Here is a 15,816-nt window from a genome sequence, read left to right on the forward strand (position 1 = left end):
AACTTTCCCCTCCCCCTTGGATGACTATAGTATATTTTCCTCCTCCCCCTTCGATGCAGCCTAGTATAACCCCCCGCCCCCCCCCCCTTGGTTACCCCTAGTATAACTCCCTCCTCTCCCTTGGATGCAGCCTAGTATGTCTCCCCCCCCCCCCCGGTTGCACCCAGTATAACTCCCCCCTCTTCCCCTTGGATGCCCCCAGTATAACCTCCCTCCCCCTTGGATGCACCTAGTATAGCAAACACCCCCCTCAGGGGCCCCTTGCATTAACCCCTCGCAGTGACGGATTAAATGTACCCTGGGCCCCGGGCTGTCCACCCAACCTGGCCCCCCCCCGGTCAATCCGCCCACATTATAATCCGCTACTGCCCCCTTACCCCCCACGCTGTCCCCAATAAACACTGCCTGCCTCCCCTCCCTGCTGGCCCCAATAAACATAATGTTTGGTCCCTTGCTGCTACCCCCAGTAATAATAATAATAATGATTTTTATTTATATAGCGCCAGATTCCGCAGCACTTTACAATTTTTGGGGTACATACATAGACAAAAAATATACATTACAGAGAGATACATATAGTTATCCATACATGAGGAGTGAGGTCCCTGCTCGCATGCATTAACTTACATACTATCAGGAGAGGGTATTGTCCACCCCACCTCCGCTGCCCCCAATAAACATATTGCCACTTGTTCACCCGCTGTTGCCCCCAGTAAACATATTGCCACCTGGTTTCCTGCTGTTGCCCCCCCCCCCCCCCAAGGTCACAGCTGCACAGAGGTTGTCGGAGGGGACTGATCTTATAGGGGAGGTCCCAGCAGCACAGAGGATCTCAGGAGAGGAGGGTGCTATTCCTAAAGGAGAGGTCCCAGCAGTACAGAGGATGTCAGGAGAGGAGGGTGCTGATCATATAGGGGAGGTCCCAGCAGCACAGAGGATCTCAGGAGAGGAGGGTGCTATTCCTATAGGGGAGGTCCCAGCAGCACAGAGGGTGTCAGGAGAGGAGGGTGCTAATCCTATAGGAGAGGTCCCAGCAGCACAGAGGATGTCAGGACAGGAGGGTGCTGATCTATAGGGGAAGTCACAGCAGCACAGAGGATGTCAGGAGAGGAGGGTGCTGATCTATAGGAGAGGTCCGAGCAGCACAGAGGATGTCAAGAGAGGAGGGCACTGATCTTATAGGGGAGGTCACAGGATCACAGCAGCAAAGAGGATGTCAGGAGAGGAGGGTGCTGATCTTATAGGGGAGGTCGCAGGGTCCCAGCAGCACAGAGGATGTCGGGAGAGGAGGGTGCTGATCTATAGGGGAGGTCACAGCAGCACAGAGGATGTCAGCAGGCCCCCTCTTCCCCCCTTATAGATGGTCCCCCTCTTCCCCCCTTATAGATAGCCCCCTCTTATAGATGGTCCCCCTTTTCTCTCCTTATAGATGGTCCCCCCGGGGGTGTCCTGTCATCCCCAGCAGTGCGCGCATCAGAGAGCTCCCCGTGCACCGGAAGTCACAGCCACAGGCGCTTGGGGAGCTCTCTGATGCGCGCTGCCGGGGAAAGAACAGGACACCCCCGGCAGCCGCGCATCAGCCGGGGACAGCCAGACTCTTGTGACCGCAAGCAAAACAATGCTTGCGGTCACAAGAGAGTGCAGTGGGGGATTATAATGTCAGCGGCGTGGCATGGGCCCCCCGGAGCCTCGGGCCCCGGGCGGCCGCCCAAACTGCCCACATTATAATCCGCCACTGACCCCTCTGTCCCCAAAGTTTGGCCCCTTGTCTGTGCAAAGTCTAAGTTAGAAAAAATTCCCACTCACCTGTCCTCTGTTACCCCTAGTATAATTCCCTCCTCTCCCTTGGATGCAGCCTAGTATAACCCCCCCCCCCCCCTTGGTTGCACCCAGTATAACTCCCCCTCTTCCCCTTGGATGCCTCCAGTATAACCCCCCCTCCCACTTGGATGCACCTAGTATAGTAAACACCCCCCAGGGGCCCCTTGCATTAACCCCTCGCAGTGACGGATTAAATGTACCCTGGGCCCCGGGCTGTCCACCCAACCTTGCCCCCCCGGTCAATCCACCCACATTATAATCCGCTACTGCCGCCCCCACCCCCCCACGCTGTCCCCAATAAACACTGCCTGCCTCCCCTCCCTGCTGGTCCCAATAAACATAATGTTTGGTCCCTTGCTCCTACCCCCAGTAAGCATTGTTCACCCCACCTCCGCTGCCCCCAATAAACATATTGCCACTTGTTTACCCGGTGTTGCCCCCAATAAACATATTGCCACCTGGTTTCCTGCTGTTGCTAACCCCCCCCCCCCCCAAGGTCACAGGTGCACAGAGGTTGTCAGGAGAGGGCTGATCTTATAGGGGAGGTCCCAGCAGCACAGAGGATCTCAGGAGAGGAGGGTGCTATTCCTATAGGAGAAGTCCCAGCAGCACAGAGGATGTCAGGAGAGGAGGGAGCTGATCATATAGGGGAGGTTCCAGCAGCACAGAGGATCTCAGGAGAGGAGGGTGCTAATCCTATAGGAGAGGTCCCAGCAGCACAGAGGATGTCAAGAGAGGAGGGTGCTAATCTATAGGGGGGGTCACAGCAGCACAGAGGATGTCAGGAGAGGAGGGTGCTGATTTATAGGAGAGGTCCGAGCAGCACAGAGGATGTCAGAAGAGGAGGGCGCTGATCTTATAGGGGAGGTCACAGGGTCACAGCAGCACAGAGGATGTCAGGAGAGGAGGGTGCTGATCTTATAGGGGAAGTCGCAGGGTCACAGCAGCACAGAGGATGTCAGGAGAGGAGGGTACTGATCTTATAGGGGAAGTCACAGGGGTCCCAGCAGCACAGAGGATGTCAGAAGAGGAGGGTGCTGATCTTATAGGGGAAGTCGCAGGGTCACAGCAGCACGGAGGATGTCAGGAGAGGAGGGTGCTGATCTTATAGGGGAAGTCGCAGGGGTCCCAGCAGCACAGAGGATGTCAGGAGAGGAGGGTGCTGATCTTATAGGGGAGGTCACAGGGTCACAGCAGCACAGAGGATGTCAGGAGAGGAGGGTGCTGATCTTATAGGGGAAGTCGCAGGGGTCCCAGCAGCACAGAGGATGTCAGGAGAGGAGGGTGCTGATCTTATAGGGGAGGTCACAGGGTCACAGCAGCACAGAGGATGTCAGGAGAGGAGGGTGCTGATCTTATAGGGGAAGTCGCAGGGGTCCCAGCAGCACAGAGGATGTCAGGAGGGGAGGCTGCTGATCTTATATGGGAGGTTGCAGGGTCCCAGCAGCACAGAGGATGTCGGGAGAGGAGGGTGCTGATCGATAGGGGAGGTCACAGCAGCACAGAGGATGTCAGCTGGCCCCCCTCTTCCCCCCTTAAAGATGGTCCCCCTCTTCCCCCCGGGGGTGTCCTGTCTTATCCCCATCAGTGCGCGCATCAGAGAGCTCCCCGTGCGCTGGAAGTCACAGCCACAGGCGCACGGGGAGCTCTCTGATGCGCGCGCTGCCAGGGAAAGGACGGGACACCCCCGGAAGCCGCGCATCAGCTGGGGACAGCCAGACTCTTGTGACCGCAAGCAAAACAATGCTTGCGGTCACAAGAGAGTGCAGTGGCGGATTATAATGATGGCGGCGTGACATGGGCCCCCCCAGAGCCTTGGGCCCCGGGCAGCCGCCCCAAACCGCCCACATTATAATCCGCTCCCCAAAGTTTGGCCCCTTGTTTTGTGCCGCTGAGTGGGCGACCTGAAGCAGTGAGCGGGGCATCCCTTTGAGCTGAGCGGCCGTGCAGCTTAAAGGGAATCCTGGTTACCATAGCTACTGCTCTATTTACACAGCGCACTGCATTTTCTGATTCAAGAAAGCTAAAATACAGGTCAAGTTGGAATTTCTTGATTGGGCCTTCAGCTTCCTGTCTGCACTTCTTATTTATAGATACTTCTCTAGAATCGACATCCTGTTTTGCTTACTGCAGTTAATTTTATTCATGTATTTTATGAGAATAATTATATTTCACTTTTTATTGTAGAAGGAGGATCTTCAGATTTATGAAAAATATTGCCAAAATAAGCCAAGATCTGAAGCCCTTTGGAGACAATGTGCTGAAAGCATTTTCTTCCAGGTATGGTGTGTTTTAAAATGATATACCTTTTTTATAGATAGATAGATAGATAGATAGATAGATAGATAGATAGATAGATAGGAGATAGATAGATAGATAGATAGATAGATAGATAGATAGAGTATGTGTTTATATTTAAAGGACTCCTTGGTTAGACAAATTGACTACACATGTAGAAGTTTAGAACTGTTGTTACTTTTCATGGGAGTGGTTGTCTTATTAAGATCACTCCAACAGCAAAGAGGGGAGAAAGAATGCAATTGCAAACCTTTGTTTATGTGTTGCTCTTATTATCAAAAATTATCAAAATGCTGCTGTCCACAGGATATGCCATAAATCTCCTAGATGTGGGTCCCACCTCTGCTACCTGCACCTATCTTCAGATTAAGGGCTCCCCTGCCCCTTCTGGGTAGGTTAGGAAGTCAAAAACATCCAAAACTGGTGACTTACACCATTTGCATAACTCCTGTTGACTGACATGGGAATTGTACAGACAATGTAGCCCCAAGAGCTGTAGTGTTTGCACCCTGCCAGTCAGATATTTATAACCAGACATCAGACTTAAGGTACGGCAATAATATTAAATGCCTGGAAAAACCCTTTAAATAGAAATTGACAATACTGTTAAACATGAACTGGACACGGAGGCATATATGAGCCTTGGTCTTTTAAGGGTAGATACATTGTTTGTATAGCTTTTATAGTTTTACACTGTATTTGTTTTTTGTCTTAAAGGAATGTCAAAGAAAACTGGATCACAAACTTTCTTTAGATGCCTATCTTTTGAAACCAGTCCAGAGAATCACAAAGTATCAGTTGCTTTTAAAGGTATATTTTCAAGCCTTTGTAAATAGAACAGTCATTCTGTGCCCACAGGCAACCAATGACAAAGTGGTATAATTGTTAGCTGTATCACTAAAACAAAGACATTAAAACAAAAAGCGCACACTCTGTTGGCATGTGGTTTTTACATCCGGTTTTACTGTGCTTTATAACCTGTATTCTCTCATTTTAATTATTTGCTTCCAATCTGCCACCTTATCAAATGGTCCACTACAATACAGCTAATATACTAATGTACTACTATTGTATGTATTTGGTAACATTTAATACATTTACAAAGGACCTGTCATTGGAACAGATACTGGGACACTGCCATCTATATTTTTATCTGATATTAGCAAGTTATATTTGATAATTATATGTAATTTTTACAACTGGATGGTTGATTTTGATATTTTTTTTAGCCTCTTGTTTTGTACTTAAGACAGTCATGTCAACCGGCACTGAATTCAGTTTAGAAGCCTTACAGTCCTCATACTTTAATAATCCTTGTAGTCTAGCCACAATACAAGTTTATCCAATACAAGTTTATGGGTTTTCAATAAACTGTGTGGAAGAGTATAGTTTGGATTTTTTTTCATCCCTTGTATGTTAATGCAAGTTTTGTTAGGGGAGCATTTTGAGTTTGTTATTAGCCATCAGGTTTTCCTACTACATGAAAATTATTTTCTGTGAGTTCCGCAGCACAATCCGCTGCAATGCTCTGTAGTTTAATTTCCTTTAAATCTACATTTTAGCAGCGGATTTTCATTCTGTGCAAGAATATAGCCCCTGCCCACTTAACCCTGCCTAATACATTACCTTTCTGTGCTCCTGCCTGCTTCTCCAGCTCCCGGCTCCAGCTTAGCCAAGCAGTGTGCTGCAGTGGGTAGGGGCTACATTCTCGCAGTGGAATGAAAATGCACTGCGAAAATGTAGATTCAAAAGAAAAGACTACAGAGCATTGCAGCAGATTTAGCTGCGGAACTCACAGCCTTAACTGGCCTTATAGCATAAATCTGTTTTCCCTACGTACCCATGCATCTAACTATATTGACAAACAGGAGCTGCTTCACATTCTTAGATTTAGATTTTTTGTATTTATCCCTCTTATTTAAATAAGTGGGATAATATATTTGTCTTCACACTAACTCAGAAGAAGATTAGCATATGAGGGTTCACAAAACATCCCCATTGCTGTCCCCATGAGCTGGTGGTTTCAAGGTGATACTGATATTTAAAAAATAGTCACAATAATTAGGCACTGGTTAACTCTAACTTTGTAATGGTTTTATTATGCTCAAACCAGAGTACTCTAGCGGTAATTGAAGGAGGTTACATGTAAATACTTGCTCCAGGACATAGAGCAGCTAATGCTTTTTCAGTTGCTTAGCTAGTACTGCTTCAATGCTATCTCCACACAGGACTTTGTTTCATGTACCAGTGTTTAGTAGAAACAGAGAGACACACACAGTTTCCGGCTTCCTTCAAGGTGTAAATGTCCACTAAAAGAGATCAAAGTGTAATTTCATCAGGACTTTAGCATCCGTTGTCTTCCAGGGCCCTTACTCAAATACCAGTCCATTTAAAGTCCACTCCAAAAATCACATGAATACTAAGATGGATTGCTGCACATTTAAGTGACACATGCCCTTTAGGAACCCATGACATTATGGTACACCATTAAGTCTAAGGGGTCTATGAAGCGAAGTCAGGGGCTGAGCCTTCTTCATAGAAGGTGAGGTCCTCACTTTACATGACGGGCAGTAGCAATTGCACTGCCGCCTGTCCTTAAAGCCTTAAATGCTGCTGATTGCAAGTGTCAGTGACCTGAGCTGAGTGGTTTTTTTTTTTTATTAATATGACAAATCCCCTCCCCCAATAAAAGTTTGAATCAACCCCCTTTACCAGTTTACAAATAAAATATTGAAAAATAAAAAAATAAGAAAACATATGAAATATCAGAGGGGAACATTTATCAAACTAATTGTGCCTGTTTTTATTCTAATATATCTAGTTTGCGCTCAAAATAAATCTAATATGAATTTATGAAGCTTTTTTAGACAAGACTATCCAAATTAGATGCGACTTTTTGAATTAGATTTTTTTTTGTTAATTAGATCGAAAGTGCGCCAGAATTCTTTTTTGGCTAAATTTATTAACTGCTCAGTTTTTTAAAAAGTCGCATATATTGGCGCATCGCTACGTCAGCTCCGAACCAGGTGAATTTATTAGACTAATTAAAAGACCATTATTTTTAAGACACATTTACTCTGCTATTAGACAATTTACATAAATTTGACTAACACAATAGATTGGAAATTATGCCAAAATATCTTTGACAAAATCGTGTTTTTAGATTTGTTAGTAAATATCCCCCATAGTGTTTGCAATTGTCCAGTCTATTAGGATATTATTCCTGTATGGTAAATAGTGTAAACGAAAATACAAAAAACACGCCAGGATTGCTGTTTTTTGTCATATTATCTATCAAAAAATGAATAAAAAGAACAATTTAAAACAAATATTAACAAATCTGATACTAATACAAATGAGAGATTGTGACACAAAAACTTACGCCCCAAACAACCCTGTACATAGGAAAAATGGAAATAGACTATACTTCCTATTAAGAGTTTTTAGTTTACAAAAAAAAAGAAGGCTAAAGAAAGCAGAAACCTGAATACCTCTGTTTAACAGCATAATAAACATTTGTTGTTTAACAGTGATGATGTTATTTGTTCAGGTCATTAGATGACCATTTAGTAGGGATGGTCCAAACTGAGTTCGTACGGAGTTCGTACGAACCCGAACCATCCGCAATGATTACCGCTGTCTGCCCGCTCCGTGCAGTGGGCGGATCCAGCGAGAGGAACGCCTGGAAAACTGGGATACAGCCATAGCCATAGGCTGTATCCCAGTTTTCTAGACGGTCCTCCTGCTGTATCCGCCCGCTGCATGAAGCGGGCAGACAGCGGTAATCCAATGCCGAGCGTTCGGGTTCAGCCGAACCCGAACCTCGGCGGGTTCGGACCATCCCTAACATTCAGACATAATACAGGTGCAGAAATAATAGAAAGCAATAGAACCTCACTGAAAAGAGAACAGCCTAGCTTAAACCTATCCTTAAAGGGAACCTGTCACCCCCCCGTGCTGGGGCAGAGCCCGGCCGACCCCCCGCTAGAGACCCCCATAGAGAATGACGGCTCCATTCATTCATAAATAATGAATGTAAATTGCAAACATGGTTTATATCACGTATACTGTTGATTTAGATTTTAAAAGTTATAACAACAGGTACACTTTAATTACAGCCTTCTGTATTTAACATAAACCTTTTTTGTTTAGTTGCAGACATTAATATAGCCTTAATAGGCCAGTTATTCTGGTGCAAACAATAGGTGCTCACCAGGGTGGAGCAAGAGCCCAAGTTCTTGACTTGAATAACAAATTCCATAAAAATCAATGGGAGACTCGGCAAAGCAGAGGGTGGCTGGTTCTCCTTGAAGGAATGTGTAAACTAAGTGTACAAAATTTAGAATGAAAAAATGTGTTAGGGTATTGCAAGCCATATTAGAATTCTGGTGGTATTCCGTCAATTGATGTCCTACTGTCAGAGTTCTAATGTGTCTTGCAGTAACCTAAGGACCACAAAACACTCGTCGAGCAAAGTGCTTGATTAAAGTGACTCTGTACCTACAATCTGACCCCCCCCCCCCCCCAAACCACTTGTACCTTCAGATAGCTGCTTTTAATCCAAGATCTGTCCTACGGTCCGTTCGGCAGGTGATGCAGTTATTGTCCTAAAAAACAACTTTTAAACTGGCAGCCCTGTGTCAAACGACCATGGCCTACAATATAAGTGCCCTTACTTTGCACCACCCCTCCGTCCCTCCTCCCCACCTTCTTCTTTATTAGGAATGCCCCTAGAACATTTTCTCCTCTGAACATTGCACAGGTGCCATAACAATCCAGCCCATGTGCCTTGCTGACAAAGGTGATGAATAGGAGACAATCTGCCTGGAGCATTCCTAATGAAGAGGAGGCTGGGGAGGAGGGACAGAGAGGTTGTGCCAGCCTAATGCATACACAATCTAGGCCACAGCCCTTTTGCACAGGGCTGCAAGTTTAAAAAAGTTTTTTTAGGACAATAACTGCATCACCTGCCGAACACACCCCAGGACAGATCTTGGATTAAAAGCAGCTACCCGAAGGTACAAGCAGTTTGGGGGGGTCAGATTGTGGGTACAGAGTCTCTTTAAGCACTATGCTCGTTCAACACTGGCACTCACAGCCCACGTGAAACCAACCTTTACTATATTTGTGGTGGTCATGCAGGTTTGTCTTAGAGATAAACTTGGGGAAAGTAATCTAAGGGGGGAACTTTATCAATGTTGCGCAGGGAGAAGGCGGGGGCTCATGGCAAGGTGGGGAGGAGGAGTGGTCTTAATAAATGTCCCCCTAAGAGATTTGGAAATTTTCACTTTTAAACATCATTCGCAGGGTTATGGACTATCCATCCCTAACCACTGACAACTGCAGACGATATTCACAATTGTTTTACCTGAACTGATCTACAAATCGCAGCCATAGAAATTCAAGGTCCGGTCTGGTAGAGTTAATGCAACACAATAAGACAGAAACTAGAATTGATTTTTTATTCCAACATTGTAAACAGGATTGTAAATGTAAAGCAATTATATCATCTAAACATAAACTATAATAGAATTACCTGCTTGTGCTTTCTCATAATAGGAAATGCTAAAGTGTAGCAAGAATTCGGAAGGAACAGCTGAGTTAGAAGAAGCTCTTGCAACAGTGTTGGATATTATAAAATCTGTGAATGACTCCATGCACCAAATAGCCATTACTGGATATGAGGTACTAGTTGTGTTTTGTTGTACAAACCACAAATATAGCAAACAATTACAATATGTCTTTTGGGTTTTTGACATAAACCCAGTTTTTAAAACTACTGATAAAAAAACACAGCAGGCAGACCCTGACCCATAAAAACTTTTGACATGTCTTTCTGACATGTCAAAAGTTTATCATGATATCAAGCACACTATAAAGAGTCACTGTCGTTTACATTTTGTTTGCAGAAATCAATAGTCCAGGCGATTTTAAGAAACTTTGTAATTGGGTTAATTAGCCGAAAAATGCATTTTTATAATGAAAAAGTAGTTTGAAGCTCTCCTCCTGTCTTTATTGTTCTCTATGGAGAGGGGAGGGGTGAAGTGAGATGAGGCACCGAAACAGGACAATAAAGAACTAATATCAAGCTACATCACTGGGTTTTCTCCTCTGAGGTCAGCACTGACCTCTCTGACCTCTGAATAGAGCTTTCACACAATTCCTGCTGTGTAATCCTTATTCTCTGCTCTCCTTCCTTCCTCCTCCCCCTCCCCTCTCCATAGAACAGACAGGGCCTATCTAAAATATAGATCATTGTGATAAAAAAGGTCAGTGTTTCATACTGCCATGGTTAAAGGAGAAGTCTTGTGAAAATGAAAAAAGGGGGGAGGGCAAGGGGTGTTGGAAAATAATAAACAAGGTAAACTTACCTGTCCCTGTGCCTCCATAGCTTTGCTCCCGATTCCCGCTGCCAGATGTAATTTTCGGCTGGAATCCAGGTACATAATGTACCCAGCTATTACAGCTGCAGTGCCATAGCCTGGTTGAGCTATTGCCTGCTCAGCCAGTCAGTGACTGGGACAGTGCAGCTGGAAGAGCTGCAGGTGGCCAGCGGCTGTCAACAGGACCTGGGAGTGGCACTATGGGGCACAGAGATGGTTAGATTGCTTTGTTTATTATTTTCCCGCACTTCCCTGCCTTCCCCCGTTTTTTCAGTTTCACAGGAATTCTCCTTTAAGGCAACATGAAACTATTCACAGAACGCCTTTGAAGGAGTTTGGAGATCTTCAATTTCATAGCAACATTTTGAAATTGTAATCTGGAAAGCAGCAAAACAAATCTGGGTAAACAGACTTTTACAGTAATGTTTGTGTATCACCAAACAAGCTTAACCAGGTATATCACATTGAATGAAATGTTCTGGCTGTAAGTCAATGAGGTATGAAATCCAGGCAATAAAACGACTGCTGAGAATTAACACCATTGTAAAAGTACTTTGAAATATTTATAGAAATATAAAGTACTTTGTTTTATATTTACACTTGCAAGGAAATTTAAAAAGATTTTGTTAAAAAAATAAGCCACCAATAACAACTCTCCTTTTATTGCAACAACGTTACGTTACGTTGGAACAGAGATGATGATAATATAGATATCAAGATGTGTTGTATGGATTATCAGTTTTACAGCAAACCTTTTAAATTTATTCAAATACTAGCATTGTATCTGGACATTAGGAAAAGCTACTAGTGGGGGTTCCAGGTCTGTTTGAAGTCTGGTGCCCTTACACCTTTAGTAGCTATCAGTCAAGTGTTCATTTGGGTGACAGCTATCCTTCCCCCCCAATCATGCAGGGGAAAACACTTAATGTGTCACTGTTGTTTGTTGTTTGCAGAAATCAATAGTCCTGGTGATTTTAAGAAACTTCGTAATTGGATTTATTAGGCAAATATGCCATTATCTGCATTCAGATAGACTTTCCCCAGGTCCCCCCTTCCTCCTCTCTCTCATTTACTGCTCATTATCAGGAACTCTTTTACATCAGTCGAGCCCTGTCTGACCTATGGAGAGGGGAGGAGGGAGTAGGGAGATTAGTTGCCAGCAGAGAACAAAGGATTACACAGTGGGAGCTGTGTGAAAGCTGGTATTCAGAGGTCAGAGAGGTCAGTGCTGACTTCAGAGGAAATTGCTTGGTGATATAGCTGTAAATTAACTCTTTGTTGTCCTGTTTTGGTGCCTCATCTACCTCCACCCCTCCTCTCTTCATAGAAAACCAAGACAGGGGTGAGAGCTTCAAACTGCTTTTTCATGATAAAAATGCATTTTTGGCTAAGAAAACTCACTTACAAAGTTTCTTAAAATCGCCTGTACTATTGATTTCTGCAAAAAAATTTAAACGACAGTTACACTTTAAATCAGATGAGCGTTCATGTGTAGGGAAGCTGGTGCTGCAGTCCTTTTTTTTTTAACTGTGGCCCTGTTCTCGTGTATGGCGCCATTCTATTCACGGGCACTGGAGTGGGGGTGAAGCACTGGAGACGGGCCGGCCACCCCCCAGTGGGAGGAAACCCCTGCTCCTCTATGACGTGGCTCCATTTGAATCATTGGGCGGCCGGCCTCCAGTGCCTCACCCCCAGCCCGGTGCCTGTGAATAGAATGGCATCGTACACAGGAACCATGGTTTAAAAAAAGACTTGATGGTACATTCGCTTTAAGCAGTTGTCCGGTCCTCCCAGATTCAGCATGTTTCGCCAAATTTCTCAAATGTGCATTCTGGCCTAATTGTGACTTCATTTGTATCTTTTGCTTGTAGGGCGATCTTAGTGAGCTTGGGAAGCTGCTTATGCAGGGCTCATTTAATGTATGGACTGATCACAAGAAAGGCCATAATAAAGTAAAAGATCTGGCAAGATTCAAGCCTATGCAAAGGCACCTCTTCCTTTATGCTAAAACACTTCTCTTCTGTAAGAAAAGGGAGGAAAGCACAGAAGGACATGAGAAATCGCCTTCCTACAGCTTCAAGCATGCACTGAAGGTAATGTCCCCTCCCTTATGTCTCCTTGTACACACAAGCTAAAGACTGTGTATAATTGTCACACTGTTTTATACTCCATGTTATCTGTTATGTCATACAATTGTAGAAAGGTATGATTTGTTGAGAATATAAACATATTAAGGACTGTCAAGCTTGAAGTTATTGGTGAGTGCCCCATGCTTTACTCTCCACTATATTTGCACTCTACTTTTTATTGGGAGCACCCCGATTACAAGCTACCTATGTCTCGTCCTGTACCCTACATTTGCTGGGTCGCGGGGCCGGCAGTGCCGACTGTACTCTACAGACTTCCATAAACATACATCTATTGTGAGGTAAATCTATTCATGTTCTTCTCCTCTTTCTTCTTATGTTGGTGATAAACCAGATGAGCTCTGTCGGTATCACTGAAAATGTAAAAGGCGATAACAAGAAGTTTGAAGTTTGGTTTAATGGCAGAGAAGAAGTGTACATTATACAGGTATTGGTTGTTTCTGTAATACGAGGTGCCTGAACTTCATCAGTTTTCTAATGTCGCATATTTGCATCACCTTATATACCCCCTGGCAAAAATTATCACATTTCAGGATGTTTGTTTGCTTTAGTTTGTGTAATCACACAAGCCACCATTAAGTCGCAAAACAAATGTCTGTTTAAGGAATTTGAGGACTGCCTATAGACTCCGGGGCAGCCTGTAATTAAAGTCATTTGCAAAAACTTTTGACATGTCAAACATTTTCATCAGTTGGTGTCTGAGGGTCCTTTTACAAGGCCCGACCCTTAAAATGAGTAGGGAAAAGCATGCCACTGTGTGTGCTTTTCTTCTCTGCAATCTCTTTCTCACTGCAGGAGATGATTCTATCTTTATTGTCTCTGAGGCCTATCGCTAGCAACTGTATGGAGATTTCAGCAAGCTGCATTTCTCCTGGCTCATTTTAGAGATTTTCGGGGTCCTGAAGACACGTCAGAAGTTTTTGCAAATGACAGGGACAGCAATTCTGCAAGGACACTCCTGATCGTCCTAGCAGAGTTCGCAGTGGCACTAAGATTGAGCCATTTCATTAGTGGAAAAACAGTTGTCAACAACAGCCAGAGTCAGCAGAGTGAAGGCAGAGATACAGTAGTTCATCACTGTGTCCCTACTGTATACACTGGGGTTAATTAATGCTGTATACACAGCAGGGAACAAAATGCTTCCTGTCCTGATGATCATGTGATTGCTAGGTAGTTACAGGACAGGCAGTGTCTTAACAGACCCAGATCAGCCCTGTGGTGAATGTCAGAGGGCTGTATACCTGCTTTAGCTGGGGCTAATATATATTGGGTAAATGCATATAGGGGACATCATCAGTAAAAACAAGTGTATTATAATGTAACGACCAATATGTAAAATTTAAAAAAGTTAACACAAAATAAAATAAGAAAATGTGTGCAATATTTAATATTACTAACACAAAAAATAAAATAAAATAAAGCCTTATACATGACAGAAAGTATAATGCAATGATTCTTAAATAACTAAATGAGAAAAGAACTGGGAAAACTGTCCTGGTCTAGAAGTCTAGAAGTGGTTTAGAGCAGAACAGCCCTGCTTTGTAAAATATACCTTAAACAAATAGGCTATTTATGAGAAAACATGCCTCCAACAGGAAAGTTGTCATTTGAAACCACAAAGAGGAATAATTGTGTGTTCATATGTCAAAGCCCCAGGATTGAAGACACAAAAGCTATATGCCTGAAAATAGAATAAAATGGGTGGATACATGAGTCACACTGTTTGTGACAGAAGGCTGCATCATTCAAAGCTGATCTGTGATCTTCTCTACAAGAAGGAACCAGCTTGATGTAGACTAGATGTTGATCATCATTAGTGAAGTCTGAGCCTCAAATAAATCAGGACGTCATAAAAGCCCAAGAAGGAGTAACATAGGCATAATTAGGTTTTTTTTTTGTGGATAACCATAAATATTTTTCTTTTATTTGAGTTAAAGGGGTAGTGTGGCATTTAAAATTTATTTATTAAATAACACACATTACAAAGTTATACAATGTTATAGAATGGCCCCCTTCCCCGTATTCCCCCCACCCTGGAAGTGGGGTGCAGTATACTTCTTCAATTGCTGTCGATCCGGGCCGCCATCTTGGGTCGATGACGTAATCTACTGGAGGCAGGCCGAACCGCTCCAGCCGTCCTTCATGCCGGCCCCCTCTGCCGCATCATCAGCTGCTCAGCCGCGATTGGCTGAGCATAGTTTTGCTCAGCCAATCGCGGCTAAGCAGCTAATGACGCGGCAGCGGGGAGGCCGCGTCATCAGCTGCCCAGCCATGATTGGCTGAGCATAGTTATGCTCAGCCAATCGCAGCTGAGCAGCTGATGACGCAGCAGAGGGGGGCCGGCATGAAGGATGGCTGGATCGGTTCGGCCGGCCTCCCAAAGATGACGTCGTCGACCCAAGATGGCGTCTGGGGTCGACAGCAATTGAGTAAGTATACTGCACCACACTTCCGGGATGGGGGGAATACGGGGAAGGGGGCCATTCACCTAAATAACACACATTACAAAGTTGTATAACTTTGTAATGTGTGTTATTTAGTGAATAAATGTTAAACGCCGCACTACCCCTTTAACAATGTCGACTTTTTGCCTTATGATGTACTTTGGAATTCTGCGGGATGTCAGAGAAATCATAGTTTTAGCAATGAGCCAGAAGCTCGGTATGCAGCCAAGTTGATGCTGTTTTCTACCTCACCGGGCTTGACTGACAGGTCTATCCCTGTACGCACAGCTTAGCTTATAGCCCAGCAATGTGGGAAGCAGTAGCAGAAACCATCCTTCTTGACTGCATCCTGTTCATCATTAAAACTATGATTTCCTTGACACACCAGAGCACTTAAAAGTAAACCATAGTATGTTGTAGTGAGGAAGCGTATGCCTGTTTCATTCTGCCTGTGAATAGACAACATGAAACCTTTGTAAAGACTTTGAAAACTTTTGAAAAGCATTACCGTATTTATTTTTGCTTTGTACTTTGTAATGCATCGTTTGTGTTCTAGAGCTTCTGTCATAATTAAAGCCCACCATAGAAGCAATTCTGTGATGGGCTTCTTATCCACTTTCTTTCCTCTCCTGAATAAACTTACAAGTTTTATAAGACCAGATCAACGTTTCCCTTTGAATTGGTCATAAAAAAGGTAAGATATTTGCAGAGGAGTGAGGATAA

General features: G+C 44.3%; 1 protein-coding gene across 8 annotated transcripts in view; it reads left to right on the forward strand.

Moving 5' to 3' along the window:
• Nucleotides 1-15,816, forward strand: part of MCF2L2 (MCF.2 cell line derived transforming sequence-like 2) — a 304,091-nt gene that overhangs the window by 253,912 nt on the left and 34,363 nt on the right. For 7 of the 8 annotated variants that reach the window (XM_069975109.1, XM_069975111.1, XM_069975106.1 and 4 more), the window contains exons 19-23: nt 4,009-4,101; nt 4,837-4,929; nt 9,679-9,804; nt 12,374-12,595; nt 12,984-13,076. In XM_069975109.1, the coding sequence (XP_069831210.1) occupies nt 4,009-4,101; nt 4,837-4,929; nt 9,679-9,804; nt 12,374-12,595; nt 12,984-13,076 (627 nt within the window). The remainder of the gene's footprint in view (nt 1-4,008; nt 4,102-4,836; nt 4,930-9,678; nt 9,805-12,373; nt 12,596-12,983; nt 13,077-15,816) is intronic. The other variant, XM_069975113.1, reaches the window with a different exon arrangement.

Source organism: Dendropsophus ebraccatus, chromosome 6, assembly GCF_027789765.1.
Source record: "Dendropsophus ebraccatus isolate aDenEbr1 chromosome 6, aDenEbr1.pat, whole genome shotgun sequence".
NCBI lineage: Eukaryota > Metazoa > Chordata > Amphibia > Anura > Hylidae > Dendropsophus > Dendropsophus ebraccatus.